Below are 15,997 nucleotides of genomic sequence, written 5' to 3'. Positions count from 1 at the left end.
AAACTTGTGTTTACTGAATTATTTATTATATAGACTTGTCATATAACTCAATACAAATATTCTCTTTTAACAGTCGATGCATGTATTTCATTAGCATGCTTACTGAGAAAGAGCTTAGCAGTTATCTCAGGATCTGCAATCAGACTATATCATTCAGCAATGAAAACAACTTCTAGGACTGTGTGTTGTAGCTGTTTGCACCATAGTATGTGAATAAAAGGCTATAGGTGCCCATACACTAGTAGAATTTTATTTGAAATTTTTCATTTAAAGTATGTTCTTTCGATTCTCAACAATTGTTTAGTGGGGTGAAATTAACATTCGATTTGAACCAGAGTAATGAGAAAAATTTTCTTCTTTTACTTTCAATTGACATTTGTAATGTCATTGAGGGTACTCATTGGAATGTTTGTACAAAGGTTTGCACAAATATTCGTTGAGTCCCAGGAGTTGCTTTTCATAGCTGTAGGCTCAATACCTCTTTTTTTACTGAACAAGTTTGGGGAGCACTCAGTGGGCACAAAAATAGTCAGTTGGGTTTATTTACTAAATCTGGAGAGCGCAAAATCTGGTGCAGCTCTGCATAGAAATCAGCTTCCTGTTTTTTTAGGTTTTTTTTTGCCAAAGCTTAATTGAACAAGCTTAAGTTAGAAGCTGATTGGCTACCATGCCCAGCTGCACCAGATTTTGCACTATCAAGTTTTAGTAAATAAACACAAGTCAGACATAGGGCACAACCCAACTCTCCTCGAGCCTCTCAGTTTATGTGTAGCCTGTGGAACAGGGCAGTGGAAGCGCACTGCTGACATCTCCACCACTGACCTATCAAGAGAAAACAAAGATTGGTTTTGGTTTTCGAAAAGTGCCTATAGACAATAGATGACAGTCCTCTAATCTGGCCTGAACTAGATCCTTGTCCAATGACTCAATGACTTTTTTTTTTCCTTTCTGTTCACATGGTGCCAATGGTGGCTGCAGCAAGCCTCACCTGCTCTGCTCCATAGGCTAAATATAAGCAGTCACATGTTTAGGGACCTGATGGAAGATGGAGATGTCTGAAAACAGTTGAATCATACTTGGTCTCGGGCTGGGCTAAGATGTTCATGAATGATTTCCTCAGCTGAACCTTTGTTTCCTGTGTCAGACTGTCTTTAGAGCACTCCATAGACATTGTGGTTGATTTGCTGAAGGCAAATAGACTTTACTTTGCAAGGGAAATTCCCTAGAGCTTAGTGAATAAGGTGAAGCTTTTCTGACTTCCATCATCCAATCTTGTGCAAGCAAAAATACAATATTTCTTTTTTTTTTTTTTCTTGCAAGTGATTGTATATTCTTTGCAACGTGAATTTTCACCACATTCACAAAGCTAAAAAAAAAAATAATTCCCTTGCAAAGTAAAAATGTATTTGCAAAGTGAGCAGACTATTGAATTTTCTCCTAGTCTTGCCATTTTTGGACATACCAAGACTATTGTCTTGTACTTATTGTGATCTTAAAATTGCTTGCAAGCTCTCTTTATGCATGAGGTTAAAAATGGATAAAAAGGAAGGCAACAAGGTGTTTTCACAGAGTATATGTTTAGCAGCAGCTGTTTTCAATACTTTTGTTATAACACCTTACTGTTTTGTGCTGATTTTCCTAGGCTTCAGCAACTAGAACGTATGGGATTTCCCACAGGACCTGCAGTTGTTGCATTAGCAGCAACAGGGAAGGTAGAGGGTGCAGTATCCCTTCTTGTAGAAGGACAAGTTGGTGAAGACATTGCAGTGACCACTGAAAGGCAGACAGGCAGTGGCCTGCAAAACTCATCACGCCAATTAAATCTATGATATATGAACTTGGTATTTTTGACAAGTCTCTAAAAGACATTTTTAAAATGCTGTGACTGGTCTATACAAAGCAGCCAGAAGACCTATATAATCATCTTCATTATAGTCATCGGTCATTTAAAAAAAAATGCAACATAGCATTTAAAGGACATACAAAGACAATAATACTTATTTATTGCATAGAATCACAGTTATCTTGTTATGTGAGTTTGTTTCCTCATTGGAGCTCAATAAAAATGTTTTATTTGTACAAAGTGTTTTTACCCATCATGGATATCAAAATAATGATACAATATGTGTACAAAACAAATAATGAAAAGAAGCACCTATATTATAAACAATAACAAACCATTTTTTTCTCATGTATTAATTATAACATCGTAGTACCTTGGTTTATGTATACACACATACAACAGCACAGACTAGATTTGTGTTCATAACATCATGATTAACTATAATATCTATGGTGACTGCCTCCTACTATGCAAAAAATAATTAGTGCAAATGCCCCAGGTACATCAGAGAGGCTCTATCATGCCTTGCGACTACACTCATGCACAGTAAGGAGGCAGTCACCATGGAGAAGAACCATGTGCAGTTCAAAGCTGATCAATGTGCTGCAACAAGAATGTTTATACACCATTAACTACTTTGAAGGCCACTTCCAGTGACTGATTTAGTAACCAGAGCATGGCACAACTGATCCAATCCAGTGAACACTAGAGATCATGATCTGCAGTAAATGGGCTCTTCACTTTTTGTTCAATATGCAAATGCCTTACTTTGATTTTTTTCATCAGGTATTAATAATGTCGCTGAAATAGATATTAAACAATACATAGAAAAGATAACATTGTTTGGATGTGAACAATAATACAATCTTTCCTTTCTATTTACAACAAACGCTGCAGTTGCACCATTGCAGGTTCTAGGTCCAGCATTATCATCTTTAGTAAATACAAATGCAACATGTTTAAGACCCCTTTCACACTGAGGCGCTTTAAAGGCGCTACAGCGCTAAAAATAGCGTCTGTAAAGCGTCGCTCCTGTCTCTCCAGTGTGAAAGCCCGAGGGCTTTCACACTGGAGCGGTGCGCTTGCAGGACGTTAAAGGAACTCCTGCAAGCAGCATCTTTGGAGTTCACCACTCCTGCCCATTGAAATGAATGGGCAGTGCGGCTATACCGCCGGCATAGCGCTGCTGCAGCAGCGCTTTGCGGTGATTTTAACCCTATCTCGGTTGGTAGCGGGGGTAAAAGCGCCCCGCTATCGGCCGAATAGCACCGCAAAATTGAAGGTAAAGCGCCTCTAAAAATAGCGGCGCTTTACTGCCGACGCACCCACCGCCCCGGTGTGAAAGGGGCCTAAAAATCAAGCCTTCTTTTTACACAGCTGTGCCAGCAACTTGATGTGCTGATGATATGTTGCTGAATTTCCAGACACCATAAATACTATAAGGAATGTACTATACGTTGAAGGAATGAATGAATGAATATACTTTATATACATGTCTTGCTGTGCACAGAATAATGTACAACAACCACCTATGTGGTTTGTTTTATATTCATGCAGTAAGATCCTAAGGTTCAGGCCTGAGATGAGCTTTTTAGGAAGACTGCTTGCAAGAAGCCAAAATTCTGTGTGCCTGTCCTTTACGCTAAGTAAAGTATGGTTATAAGGCACAAATAAGGTCCATGGTGGGTAAGCCTTGTGAGGGTAGCAGTAGCAGCAGAAAAATAACCATCAAAAGCTGTCATCTTCCTCCTCATCATTTTGAGATTGCAAAATTCTGTAAGCTGATGGTCCATTGCGCCGTCCCCGATAAAATCCACTGGAACTTGTTGGCGATGGTTCTGTTCCAGAGCCTCCATCTGTCTCTATATTGAAAGCAAGCACAAGCAAAAATAAACAAAGGCATTTGACAATTAAGTTAGTTATATAAAATTCTCCTGTTCTTTTCATACAATTTTCCTATACTTCATTCTTTCCTTTTGCATGTTTCCTGTTAATTCTTTCCAAAAACTATTATTTTCTCTGCAGATTACTTCCCCTTTCTTTTGTGATACTCCCAGCTTCCAGTTCACTATCTAATCCAGCAATGGGCTCCTCTGAGGAGCCACATACTACAGCCTTATTTACTGCTTATTATCTGGACTCTTTCACAGAAATCGAACAAGAATGTATACTGAAGATATAAACCACCAATGCTGGGGTTCTGGTACCGTTGGTTTCAGTGAACCATCCGGCAACATTAGCAGTCTAGTGTGGCATCAGTGATGAAAATGAATTTAGACAATTCATCACAAAGCTGTAATTGTTTCTCTCTTTCTACATATCCAGAAATCAGTGGCTTACGGAAGTGAAAAGAACAGCCTTAGTCTGTTGAGTCCATGTTCATATATATATATATGTATATATATATATATATATATATATATATATATATATATATATATATATTACTACTGTACAAAAGTTTTAGGCAGGTGTGAAAAAATGCTGTAATTAAAACATGCTTTCAGAAATAGAAGTGTTAATGGTTTATTTTTAAAAATTAACAAAAAGGAAAGTAAATGAACAGAAAAGAAATCGAAATCAAATCAATATTTGGCGTGACCACCACCAGCATCTATTTTTCTAGGTACATTTGCACACAGTTTGTGAAGGAACTCGGCAGGTAGGTTGTTCCAAACATCTAAACACTAACCACAGATCGTCTGTGGCTGTAGGTTGCCTCTTATCTTTCTGTTCTTCCCAGTCAGACTCGATAATGTTGAGATCAGGGCTCTGTGGGGGCCAAACCATCACTTTCGGGACTCACTGTTCTTTATGCTGAAGATAGTTCTTAATGACATTGCCTGTATGTTTGTGGTCGTCGTCCTGCTGCAGAATAAATTGGGGGCCAATCACACACCTCCCTGATGGTATGGCATGATGGATAAGTGTCTACCTGTATTTCTCAGCATTGAGGACACCATTAATCCTGCCCAAATCTCCAACTCCATTTGCACTCCAATGCAGCCCAAAACTTGCAAGGAACCTCTACCATGCTTCACTGTTGCCTGCAGACACTCATTGTACCGCTCTCCAGCCAGTCAGTGGACAAACTGCCTCCGGCTACAGACAAATATTTCAAATTTTGACCCATTCGTGCAGAGCACCTGCTGCTATTTTTATGCACCCTAGTTTCTATGTTTTCTTGCATAGTTGAGTCGCTTAGCCTTGTTTCCACGTCAATGGTATGGCTTTTTGGCCGCAGTTCTTCCATGAAGACCACTTCTGGCCAGGCTTCTCTGGACAGTAGATGGATGTACCTGAGTCCCACTAGTTTCCATCAGTTCTGTGCTGATGGTACTGCTGGACATCTTCTGATGTCAAAGGGAAGTAAGCATGATGTGTCTTTCATCTGCTGCATTAAGTTTCCTTGGCCAACCACTACATCTACGGGTCTAAGCATTGCCCATTTCTTTGTGCTTCTTCAAAAGAGCTTGAACAGCACATCTTGAAACCCCATTCTGCTTTGAAATCTTTGTCTAGGAGAGACCTTGCTGATGCAGTAAAACTACCTTGTGTCTTGTTACTTTGCTCAGTCTTGCCATGGTGTATGACCTGTGACATGAAACTGTCTTCCATAAGCTCACCTTAGTAGCAGAGCTTGGCTGTACCTCACCAGTTTTAAGACTCCTACACAATTGTTTCTGTTTCAGTTAAAAGAAAAGTTTGGGCTTCTTAAAAAATAAAAAATACTGCTGCTAAGACTGAGCGATCAAACACCGCTGATTGCTCGGTTCTCAGTTACCACTGAGCAGAGAGCTGGTCACTGAAGTGCCAGGCTTCCTGCTGAACCGGCTGAGATTTGAACCTTCTATGGCTGCCTTAGGCTCTGAGCAGCTCGCTAAGAGGCTGAGTCAGCTACCGGTCCAGGAATCTGGATCCACCCCTAGCCTGAACCGGCTGAGTAACTTCAGCCGACAGAGGGCTTTAGCTGAAAACATCACAGGAGTACAAACTACACTCCTGTGATCTACAGGAGAAGTAGGACCAAGAAAGCTTTGCCCTTGCTTCTCCGTGAATGACTGTTTCAACCTACGTATGAAATTGATGATTATTGGAACATGCTAGATAAAATTGGTTAAATTCCTGACTTTGTACAAGCGTGCAAGTGTAGGAATTGATGCTTCCCAGACGCCTGAAAGCAGATGCTTGATTGAGCTCTTACCTTTTCTCTTATACGCTCTATTCCCCCCCCCCCCCCCTTTTTTCCCCGTCCTTGATTTCCCTGTATATCCCTTTAATTTATTTCAGTTTTGACATTGCACTATGGCTAACCAGTTTAAACTAAAAAGTACTCCAGTTTTGAAGTACTTATGGGTGATACTCACAAAGAGTGGCTGCTGTACTTTGGGTCTTTTTAGTGAATCACCATATTGTTTCAGCTGCCAGCATTCTGTTACCGTTTGTTTTTTGGTTCCTATGATATGCATAAGCTGGTTCTTCCAATGGCCGCACATTTCAACTTACCTTACTCTGGGCAGTTATGTAGCTGTTTTATATATCGTGCCAGGTTATTTTGGCTACCTCTTTGTATTTTGTTGGAACTGTATTGCCATTGTCTACTTGGCCCTGTATTTTGTAACCACACTGTACTTCCTTTTGAAAATTAATAAAAACTATTGAAACAGAATTGATGCTGGTTTGAAGCCAAAGGGTAGCTACACCAAATATTGATTTGATTTAGACTTTTCTTCAGTTCTCTGGCTTTGCATTTGGTAAATTAATAAAAATCAACAATTAAAAATATATATATAATATATATTTTTTTTTTTTCCATTTAAAAATACATTGGGGGTTATTTACGAAAGGCAACTCCACTTTGCACTACAAGTGCAAAGTGCAATTGAAATTGCACTGAAATTGCACTTGGAAGTGCAGTTGCTGTAAATCTGAGGGATAGATCTGAAATGAGGGGAAGCTCTGCTGATTTTATCATCCAATCATGTGCAAGCTAAAATGCTGTTCTTTATTTTACTTGCATGTCCCCCTCGGATCTACAGCGACTGCACTTCCAAGTGCACTTTGCACTTGTAGTTTGCACTTGCCTTTAGTAAATAACCCCCCTTGTGTCTTTACAGTTTTTAGAGCAAATCCCTGGACCATTTGTATAAATTATATGAATAACATGAACTGTCTATGAATCTTTTCATATAAACAATCATAACAAATCAAGAGCAAACAAAAATAGCGCCAGCAATAGGAAAAACAACACAAAGGGCCATATTTTCATAAGTGGATGTGACAAAAATGTAGGTAATAATACAAACATAGAGAAACCATATACAAGTATTATTATGGTATTGAGATGCTGATAAAGATGCTTGGACAGATTTAGAAATGCATAGATTGCAAAAGACAAACTACCATAACAAAGAATAAAACTAGTAAACAGAACAGCAGGAACAGATCACACTTGTTTAGAATCAAAACAAATTATCTGTATTTTCTTCCAAGCTATTATTAGTAATCTGTCCTTGATTTTCCTCCATTCTCTTTCTCCACTTATGAGAGTATTGCCCTACTGCTTTTACTACTGAAGCTATAGGTTTGTCTGTAAGGTTTTAATTGCCCAGACTGTGGATACTTATAGCGTGCGCTTGTCTTCACACAGACCTCGTGCACACTTGCAACACATGCACCACGAATAAACATGCAGCATGCACACTCGATCTATTCCATCACATCACAAGGGCTGTAATGTTAGCTACATGGTCAAATAATTAAACACACTACAACTTAATGTTATTGCAATGCCAGTAAGTGGTATTCCAACCATGTCAAAACGACCTACTTAATCATAAAATTCCCAGTTGCCAAAAAGTAACATATAATCAGTGCTTCCAAGAAACATATTTCTGCTTTTAAGTTGATTAAAAAACTGTCCAAATTATGGTTTGAAGAATTGGCCCCAACCATAGGCTTAGGACTCACATGTGGTTCTCTCATCTCCTTTAACATTGCTTTTGAAAGACTTTCCGCGGGATCTTAAACTTGAAATACCCTTCTTGTATAAAAATCTGCTGCATTATAAGATGATAAGCTTATTGTCAATAAGGACTATGTATCCTATACAATTGTATCAGGCTAGTTAACATAGCATTCATGAAAACTTTGTTCAAGACCTGTTATTTTTTATATATGTGTTGGAAATTTGGAATTGTTTTCCTTTCTAGTTTACCAAAGCCCTTCATTCTAACTGTACAAAAATAAAGAATACTGAAAAATAAATGTGAATAGCTGGCAGCACTTTGCATGTTCTGCTCAGAATATGATTTGCTTTCACAGTTGGAACAAGCAACATTTACAGCCCATGGATTACAAAGGTGGGTAAGGGGGTTGTTGCAGGCATACTGACAGGCAGGAGCAGGGCATGGCTTTTGTTACCTGGCCACATAATGTACTCAAGCAGAGTGACCCTTTTAACCAGCAGCTCCAGCTGCTCTTGAAGCTGGAGGAAGGAGGCTAAGCTGACCACCTGCCAGACCGAAAACAGCACAATGGGACAACAGAGAAAGGTGATGGAGATTGGCATATGAGAGTGGCAATAAAGGACAGAATGCTGTAGCTAAGGATAAGAGAAAATACAAAAGGAATAGGACAGGCATGGGAAAAAGGTTTTCAAAAGAAACTTGTAGAACCCACACACACAAAAAAGCAGGGGCACTCCTGAAATGTTAACTTAAGTTGCAATATGACAAATCAAGATAAAGCAAGATAACAAAAAAAGCAATATAATATGATGGCACAGAATGTAAAACACAAACAATGTTTTATAGGTGTCAAAGATATGTGGCCTTGTCATGTAAACTTCCACAAATTACTAGGATCATTGTATATTATAATGAAAGCTAAGCACTGTTAATATATGAAGCGATGTATACAAACATCCCACAAGAGGGCAGCACAAAGAAAGCATTACATTGCCTTATTTAGTACATGGGGACTTTTCTTAGTGAATAGGTTCAGCTTATAACTAAGCTGGAGCGTGATGCATTTAACAATGGTACCACAATGACAGGCAATAAAGACATCAAACAAAAGGGTAACTTTAAAAAGTGTCATATTGATCTACATGGGAAGCCTTTCAGGTTTTACCTTCATTTACAAGCGTGTATTGTCTGATTAGAGAAGAAAGTCAAACACATTGGAATTCATTTACTAAAGTCTGGTACACGCTAGCAGTTTTTTTTTTTGTTCAACCCAGCGGGCTGAACGAAAAAAAAAACTGAAGAGCTCAAGAGAAGCCACTTTACTAACTATCTGATGTTAGTACAGCAATCTCCCCTGCTGAGCTGTTGTGTTGTGACAGGGGGGTGGCCCTCCTGCCAATGGCTGAGAGCGTTGATCGGATGCCAAACAGCAGACCTTTTTCGGTCATGCCCCTTTGACAGAAGCCGGATGTTCAGCCGGCTTCTGTCAGACCAGCTGCTGTACATAATGGCCGAATGTTTGGCCTGGTTTAATTTGAACTGGTCGATACCGCACGGTATTCGGCCCATGTGTACGGAGCTTAAAGGAGAAGAGCGTGTTTACTGTGATAAGTGATTTTTCATCTTGCAAAGTGAATTTTCACTTAACTAAATGAATGAGGTACAATTAAGTTAAACAAATTCACTTTGCAAAGAATACCAAGCTCTCATACCTGTACATCCCCTATAGACCAGAGCACATGTTTTAATGTCAGTTACCTCTCTGTTTATTTCTCAATAGCTGTCATTACTTAAGATAACAAGGTAATACATGTATTGTGTTTTTTAAGGATAAACAAGGCTTTCTTTTGGCATTATTGTCTTGAAAAAATTATTTTATTTTTTTCTACAATTCATGGACAAAATCAAAACAAAACTAAAAAAAAGTCCTTTTTTAACTTTGATCAGTATATAGTTAAAAAAAAATTGTTACAGTAGAAAAATATATAGTGTACATTTTATTCTATAATTTGACTCAAAAGAATGACACAAATTTTATGATTCAGGTGAAAAGCATCGCAAAGTTACCTGCATTTTTTTAAATAACAGAAAATAAATTAATGAACTAAACAAAAAAATTAAAAAGGTTAAAAATCAAAGTTTACAAGAATAGAAATAAAAAAAAAAAAAATCATCAGGAAAGTAGTCAAGAGGATAAGGGGTAAAAGGAATTAATTATCACTGAGTAGGGTAAACTAAGATTTACTAAGGGGCTAAATAGAAACTTTTATTAAAAAAAAGAAAAACTTGTCGTCAGGTTGCTTTAACTGACATCATATGCAGATCGAAGCCTATCCCTAATCCTACCCCTTCAGATAAATGAAGCAGAGTAGATAGAACAGTAACAATGATATTTTGGATCTCTCGCATTCTAAACTATTCTGGCAACTGAAAGCTTGAATGCTTGCAATTAGCAAATGCAATGTCTATGGTGAAATGAAGACCATGTTTTGGAGCAATCTCCAATGCACATGGTGATTGCCTGCTTGACTATGCGGTGACTTTGTTTCTGACACATGATGCCACTGCACTAAGCAGCACTGAGACCAAGTGCCCACTCAGAAAATGCAGACCAATCTGCTTCTGTATTGTCCTATATGAGGGTTGTATCTGGTGATGCAACTCCTCCTTATTGGCTTTGGGTCTTGTCCGGCAGCATGCCAAAGGTAAACAAGAGGTTTACAATGGCACAAACTATATAAAATTTGGGGGGGGGGGGATCTGCATTGAGTTAATACAGTATGCACAATCTGGGTCACAACCCTCTTTGATCATCTCTACTTGGTATTCTATCTAAGCAGGAAAGAAGCTGCATCTTGACAGAATGGCTTGAATACACAACCCAATTCAGTCTCTGGATCTCCGAAAGCTCCTGTGTGACTAGGGGATTTTGTATGTAAAGTTGTTAGGTGTTTTGTTATTCTAAACTTAAAACGCTACTTTTTAGATGGCATGCTTGGTTACAGTAAAAAGTGCCAGGAAGGGCGCCTTAAGAGTAGACCAGTAGATCATGTAATTTATGTGCCTTTTAGTTGGGTAATCACAATCTTGTATTTTGTAAGCCTATTAAAAATATCTCTGTGTAAGCTTCACTGGCATTCGTACCATTTGTCTGAACCCCTGGACTGTCTTCCAATGTCTGTGTCTATATTTATTTTAACAAAACATAGTCTATACATTCTGAGCTTGGATCTTACAAAATACTTTGATCCATCAGGTTTAGCAAAGTTTGGTCTGACACATACTATAGATTTAGATTAATGTGCTAGGGCTGCTTACTCCTGATTCAGCCCTGCTGTTTCTCTTTAAAGTATACCTCTCCTGGGGAAAAAATGATTATGGTAACTGCTTCATAGTAGGCACCATAAAGGTGCCAGATTGTACTTGGATCATAAAATAATTCTTCTGGCAGTGCCATCCACGACTTCCAAATGACCCAAACCTTCTTTATGAATGAAGACTGCAAACATAGTTTGAAGCCTGTAAATACATTGTTACTGTATTTTTAGTTCTGATATGCAAAACAAAGATTTTTTTATAACATTTTTCATTGACCACAAGGTGGAAAACCTATATCAGCATCACTGTGTTGAAGCTGCTGCTAATTTCAAATCCTTTTCTTTAGGTGCAACAGTTAAAATGTATGCATTTCAAAAATATATTTAGTGGTCTGCCTGAGATTTCCCTATTATACTTTCTTTAGATACTTTAGGGAATCTATAATTCTTTTAATTTTATGTACACACGTTAATGTGATCAACTTATTGTAAGAAATATTCAAGGTGTGTAAAGCAGAACGCTAGGCAAGACAAGCAATCTGTATCATTGGTATAGTATATATGTATTTAGAAGATATGACATTTTATAAAATAAAAAAAAACAGTTTTTCTGTAGTGGCAGACTCTCTTCTGGCCTTTTCTTGCCATTTGTACTTGAGTTTTTTTTCTCTTTCTTTAGGGAGCGTGTACCTAGTTTTGACAGGTACCTGCTCCCACTGTGCTTAAGTGGTCCAAGGTGAAGTTCACCATCCCCAACCTCCTGGAACACATTACAGGTCCCAGGGGGCTGCAGGTCCATTCACAAAGCACAGTGAGACTTGTATAGAAGATCTTCTTCAAAAGGATAAAGGAAAGCTATGCAATGGGGTTCATTTACTAAAGGCAAAAAAGGAATTTTCCCCAGAGCTTAGTGAATGCGGTGGAGTTTCACTTTGCAAAAAATACCTAATCGTGTGAAAGTAGGGTTGCCACCTCATCTCTTTAATCCCAAACACAAATGAATTATACAGATTCTGAGGCCAATTTAATGCATATAAGGGACTAAGTGAGTTTAATTACCATCTTAATCAGCCACATAACCTGTGTAATTAATATGTGTTTGGTTTTAAAGGGATGAGGTTGCAACCCTATGTGAAAAGAAAAGAAAATATTGCATTTTTTTCTTGCACATGATTGGATGATTCACTTAGCTCTGGGGAAAATTCCCTTGCAAAGTCTAACTTCCCTTGCAACGTGGACAGCCTATTTGCATTTAGTAAATCAACCTCAATGGGTGCAACGGAGAAACCAAGTTTATGATTCTGGCTTGTGAGATAGGCCCTATGGCTTCAAATACAAGCCCAGAAGCTTTTTGTGGCTGGATGAAACACAAAACATGTGCTTCATAGCCTGCATTTAGCTTTCCTACTGAGCTACCCAGGTACCTTAAAAAATTGGGTAACACTTAACATGCGAAAGACTATCAAATTTCATTGTCAGATACCTGGCCCTGACCCCTGCACTTTACCATTGGTGGATTATTGTGCTACTTTATTGGCTGGAGAGGGCAGGGCAAGGCTGCCAGGGAACACTTTAGGAAGGCTGAATACACTTGCATGCACATGTTTTAAAATCTTTGTTCTATGTATGATTTGTAAATTTATAAAATAAATTTATAAAATAATGGCACCGGTATAGGAGTTACATGTGTGCGGTACATTTATCCATATAATTAAGTATATTCAGAATCTGCAGATTGAAAAGCACTTCATATTAATCAGTATTACACCTCTTTCTTATATATCCTGATAATCTCAATGCTATTGATGTCTTTCCCCAAATTATTGCTTCCCCTCAGCTTTAACTTTTACCTATATTCCCCTCCATGCTGTACCTTTTACATACTCATTTCCTTCCTCGGCTTTAGATACTCACCGTGAATTCCAATCATTGTCTCCAATATTAAAACTCTCTCTGCTAAAATCTTCAGAGCTTCTCTGATTTGCAGCATTCTCTCCCCCTGTGCAGGCAAGAGACAGACACAGCTGTAAGGGATTAACCCCCTCCCACCCACATTTGGCCCTTTATTGGTTAATACATTTGGCAGGTTTAAATACAGTTTTTACAAACAAAGAGTTAAATCGGGCAGGAGAAAATTAATCATGCAGGATCTCTAGAAGTCTGGAAAAGAAAAGAGTGCTTAGAATTAATAGCAACATATTAACAGCAAGGGTCATTTACAAACCACCAAAAATATGCGGGCGCACTGCTTTTATTCAGCACCTTACTGTAATTATCCGACACACACATAACCAGGTAAAGGCAATATCTATTTTTTTTTTTTTCAAACACCACCTGCCAAAGCCAATGCCTACTGTGCTTTGACAGGTAGAAAAACAGAAAATGGGAACTGTCATTTTAAGCCCATCACTATAGGTTCACTCTCATGATGTTTTTGTACAGCTGTTGCATCATTGTGAACATTTTTCCTTTTACACGTACAGCTTGATACATTAGCTTCCCACCATCAAAAACAAACAGCCAGCTTTCAAATGTCATTTAAAGCCCAGGTTTGAAAATAATTTAATAAGGTGATTGCTTGATAGCATGAGAAATAAGAGTGGGTGAAGTGTTTTGCTGCTAAACTGGTAGGCCTCAACAATGAGCAAAGACTAGTGTGTATGGGCCCTTGAATGATTACCTGTTAAAGGCATACACTCTTCTTGAATTCCATTAACATACAGGAAAACTGCAAAAATGCTCAGTTAGAATAAGTAATAGTATGAAATCCTAAATCCAGCAGGCCTTTGTACTTTTTAATAATAATTGGCAAGAGGTGTGTGTGTGTGTGTGTGTGTGTGTGTAACTAAAGGCAAAAATGAATTTGTATACTGAATATTGACCTGTGAGAAACCAATAGAGCACCTTTGTTTTGTTAAAAAAAGCAAAACTTTTAAAATTTGGATAGAGTAAGCCCTGGTTCACATTGGTGCATTTTGACATGCGATTTGTCAAATCGGCGGCAATTGCCAGCAATGGTACTGTCCTAATCGGTGCAATGCTGCGTTTGTGGCGCCCTACCGATTTCAAAATGTAGTTTCTGTACAACATTTTGTGATTTCGGGGTGCGATTTCCATTGACATCTGTGCAGAAACCTGCACAGATGTCTCTGAAATTGCCGCAGAAATCGGGGCTGAGGGACAGTTATAACCCCCTAAGGTGTTTTTTCTGCCATTTGTGTCCCATTGGGGAGATTTCCCTTCATTTCCCATAGCCAAAACAGGAAGTGAGAGAAAATTCCTTCATAGTGAGGAATCCCATTGTGTCACCAGGGTCACCAGAACTAGTGTCCCCATTGGAAGATTTCCTCTCTATTAAGCTACTTTCACACTGAGGCGTCGGCAGCGTATTTTTAGCGGCGCTTTACCGTCGTTTTAACGATGCTGTTCGGCCACTAGCGGGGGGGAATTTAACCATCGCTAGCAGCCAAAAAAGGATTAAAACCGCCCGCTTTGCCGGCGGTTTGGCGGCGCTGCTCAATTGTTCTCAATGGGCAGGGGCGCTTTAGGCGCTTTGCCGGCGGTTTGGCGGCGCTGCTCAATTGTTTTCAATGGGCAGGGGTGCTTTAGGTGTATACACCGCTCATACATCGCTGCAAAGATGCTGCTTGCATGACATTTTTTACCGTCCTGCAAGCGCACCGCTCCAGTGTGAAAGCACTCTGGCTTTCACACTGGAGAGAAAGGAGAGGCGCTTTACAGGTGCTATGCAGGCGCTATTTTTAGTGCTGTAGCACCTGTAAAGCGCCTCAGTGTGAAAGTAGCCTTATGCCCCGTACACGCGGTCGGATTTTCCGATGGAAAATGTCCGATTGGAGCGTGTTGTCGGAAATTCCGACCGTGTGTGGGCTCCATCGGACATTTTCCATTGGATTTTCAGACACACAAAGTTTGAGAGCAGGATATAAAATTTTCCGACAACAAAATCCGTTGTCGGAAATTCCGATCGTGTGTACACAAATCCGACGGACAAAGTGCCACGCATGCTCAGAATAAAAAAAGAGATGAAAGCTATTGGCTACTGCCCCGTTTATAGTCCCAACGTACGTGTTTTACGTCACCGCGTTTAGAACGATCGGATTTTCCGACAACTTTGTGTGACCGTGTGTATGCAAGACAAGTTTGAGCCAATATCAGTCGGAAAAAATCCTAGGATTTTGTTGTCGGAATGTCCGAACAAAGTCCGACCGTGTGTACGGGGCATTAGTGTTCTGATGTCAACTCAAAATTTCAGATTTTCTTTTACTTTCACGTTCGATGAAAAGGGTAAACAGAGCAAATAGAGGGAGTGAATCTCCCTAACGGGGGCACAGACAGCGATGAAAATTGACAGGTGTTCTAATTACTCTCCATTCTATCCAAAACGAAACAAAAAAAAAAAAGTTTTGCCTTTAGTTACACTTTAAATGCAAAACCACCAATAGAGTTGATGGTACAAAAATAAGTGCGCATTTATATTTTTTTGGTTCATAAATAACTATAAGCAGGATTCATTTTTTCATTTGCATAAACACAGAGAATAGAGTCAATAGAGACGTTTTATTTTAACGAAAGACTCACTTTCTGTAAGTGTAATTCTAGGCAACAAATTAAATCAATCAGTGAACTGCTACACCTATCTAGCAAAACTGCAGTTGTGCCAAAAACAGTAAAGTTCGCTTATGCAAAAGAAAAAACTGTTTGAATCAACATTTCTATTGTTACCTAGAAGAATAAATATAAGAAAATTAGGATGTAGCAATTATATAAAGTAAAGAAAATATAAATTGTGTGGATGAAATTACATAGTTATTTTTTAGGGGTTTGCATAATGTAGTTATAAAGTTTGT

At 38.8% G+C, this 15,997-nt stretch overlaps 2 protein-coding genes across 5 annotated transcripts in view; one reads left to right on the top strand and one right to left on the bottom strand.

Moving 5' to 3' along the window:
• RHBDD3 (rhomboid domain containing 3) overlaps nt 1-2,827 on the top strand; it is a 62,218-nt gene extending 59,391 nt beyond the window's left edge. The window contains exon 6 of the mRNA XM_073630575.1: nt 1,643-2,827. Coding sequence (XP_073486676.1) covers nt 1,643-1,829 — 187 coding nt within the window. The 3' untranslated portion in view covers nt 1,830-2,827. The remainder of the gene's footprint in view (nt 1-1,642) is intronic.
• EMID1 (EMI domain containing 1) overlaps nt 1,981-15,997 on the bottom strand; it is a 186,524-nt gene continuing 172,507 nt past the window's right edge. Inside the window, exons 15-17 of one of the 4 annotated variants that reach the window (XM_073630563.1) lie at nt 13,044-13,128; nt 8,267-8,357; nt 3,575-3,705 (exon numbers count right to left, since the gene is read on the bottom strand). In XM_073630563.1, coding sequence (XP_073486664.1) covers nt 8,302-8,357; nt 13,044-13,128 — 141 coding nt within the window. In that variant the 3' untranslated portion in view covers nt 3,575-3,705; nt 8,267-8,301. Of the gene's footprint in view, nt 3,706-8,266; nt 8,358-13,043; nt 13,129-15,997 lie in introns of all 4 variants that reach the window. The other 3 variants (XM_073630541.1, XM_073630558.1, XM_073630549.1) reach the window with 3 other exon arrangements.

Source organism: Aquarana catesbeiana, linkage group LG01, assembly GCF_042186555.1.
Source record: "Aquarana catesbeiana isolate 2022-GZ linkage group LG01, ASM4218655v1, whole genome shotgun sequence".
In the NCBI taxonomy this organism is placed as follows: Eukaryota; Metazoa; Chordata; class Amphibia; order Anura; family Ranidae; genus Aquarana; species Aquarana catesbeiana.
The sequence above is the reverse complement of the archived record's forward strand: the minus strand, read 5'-3'. Positions and strand labels throughout refer to the sequence as shown.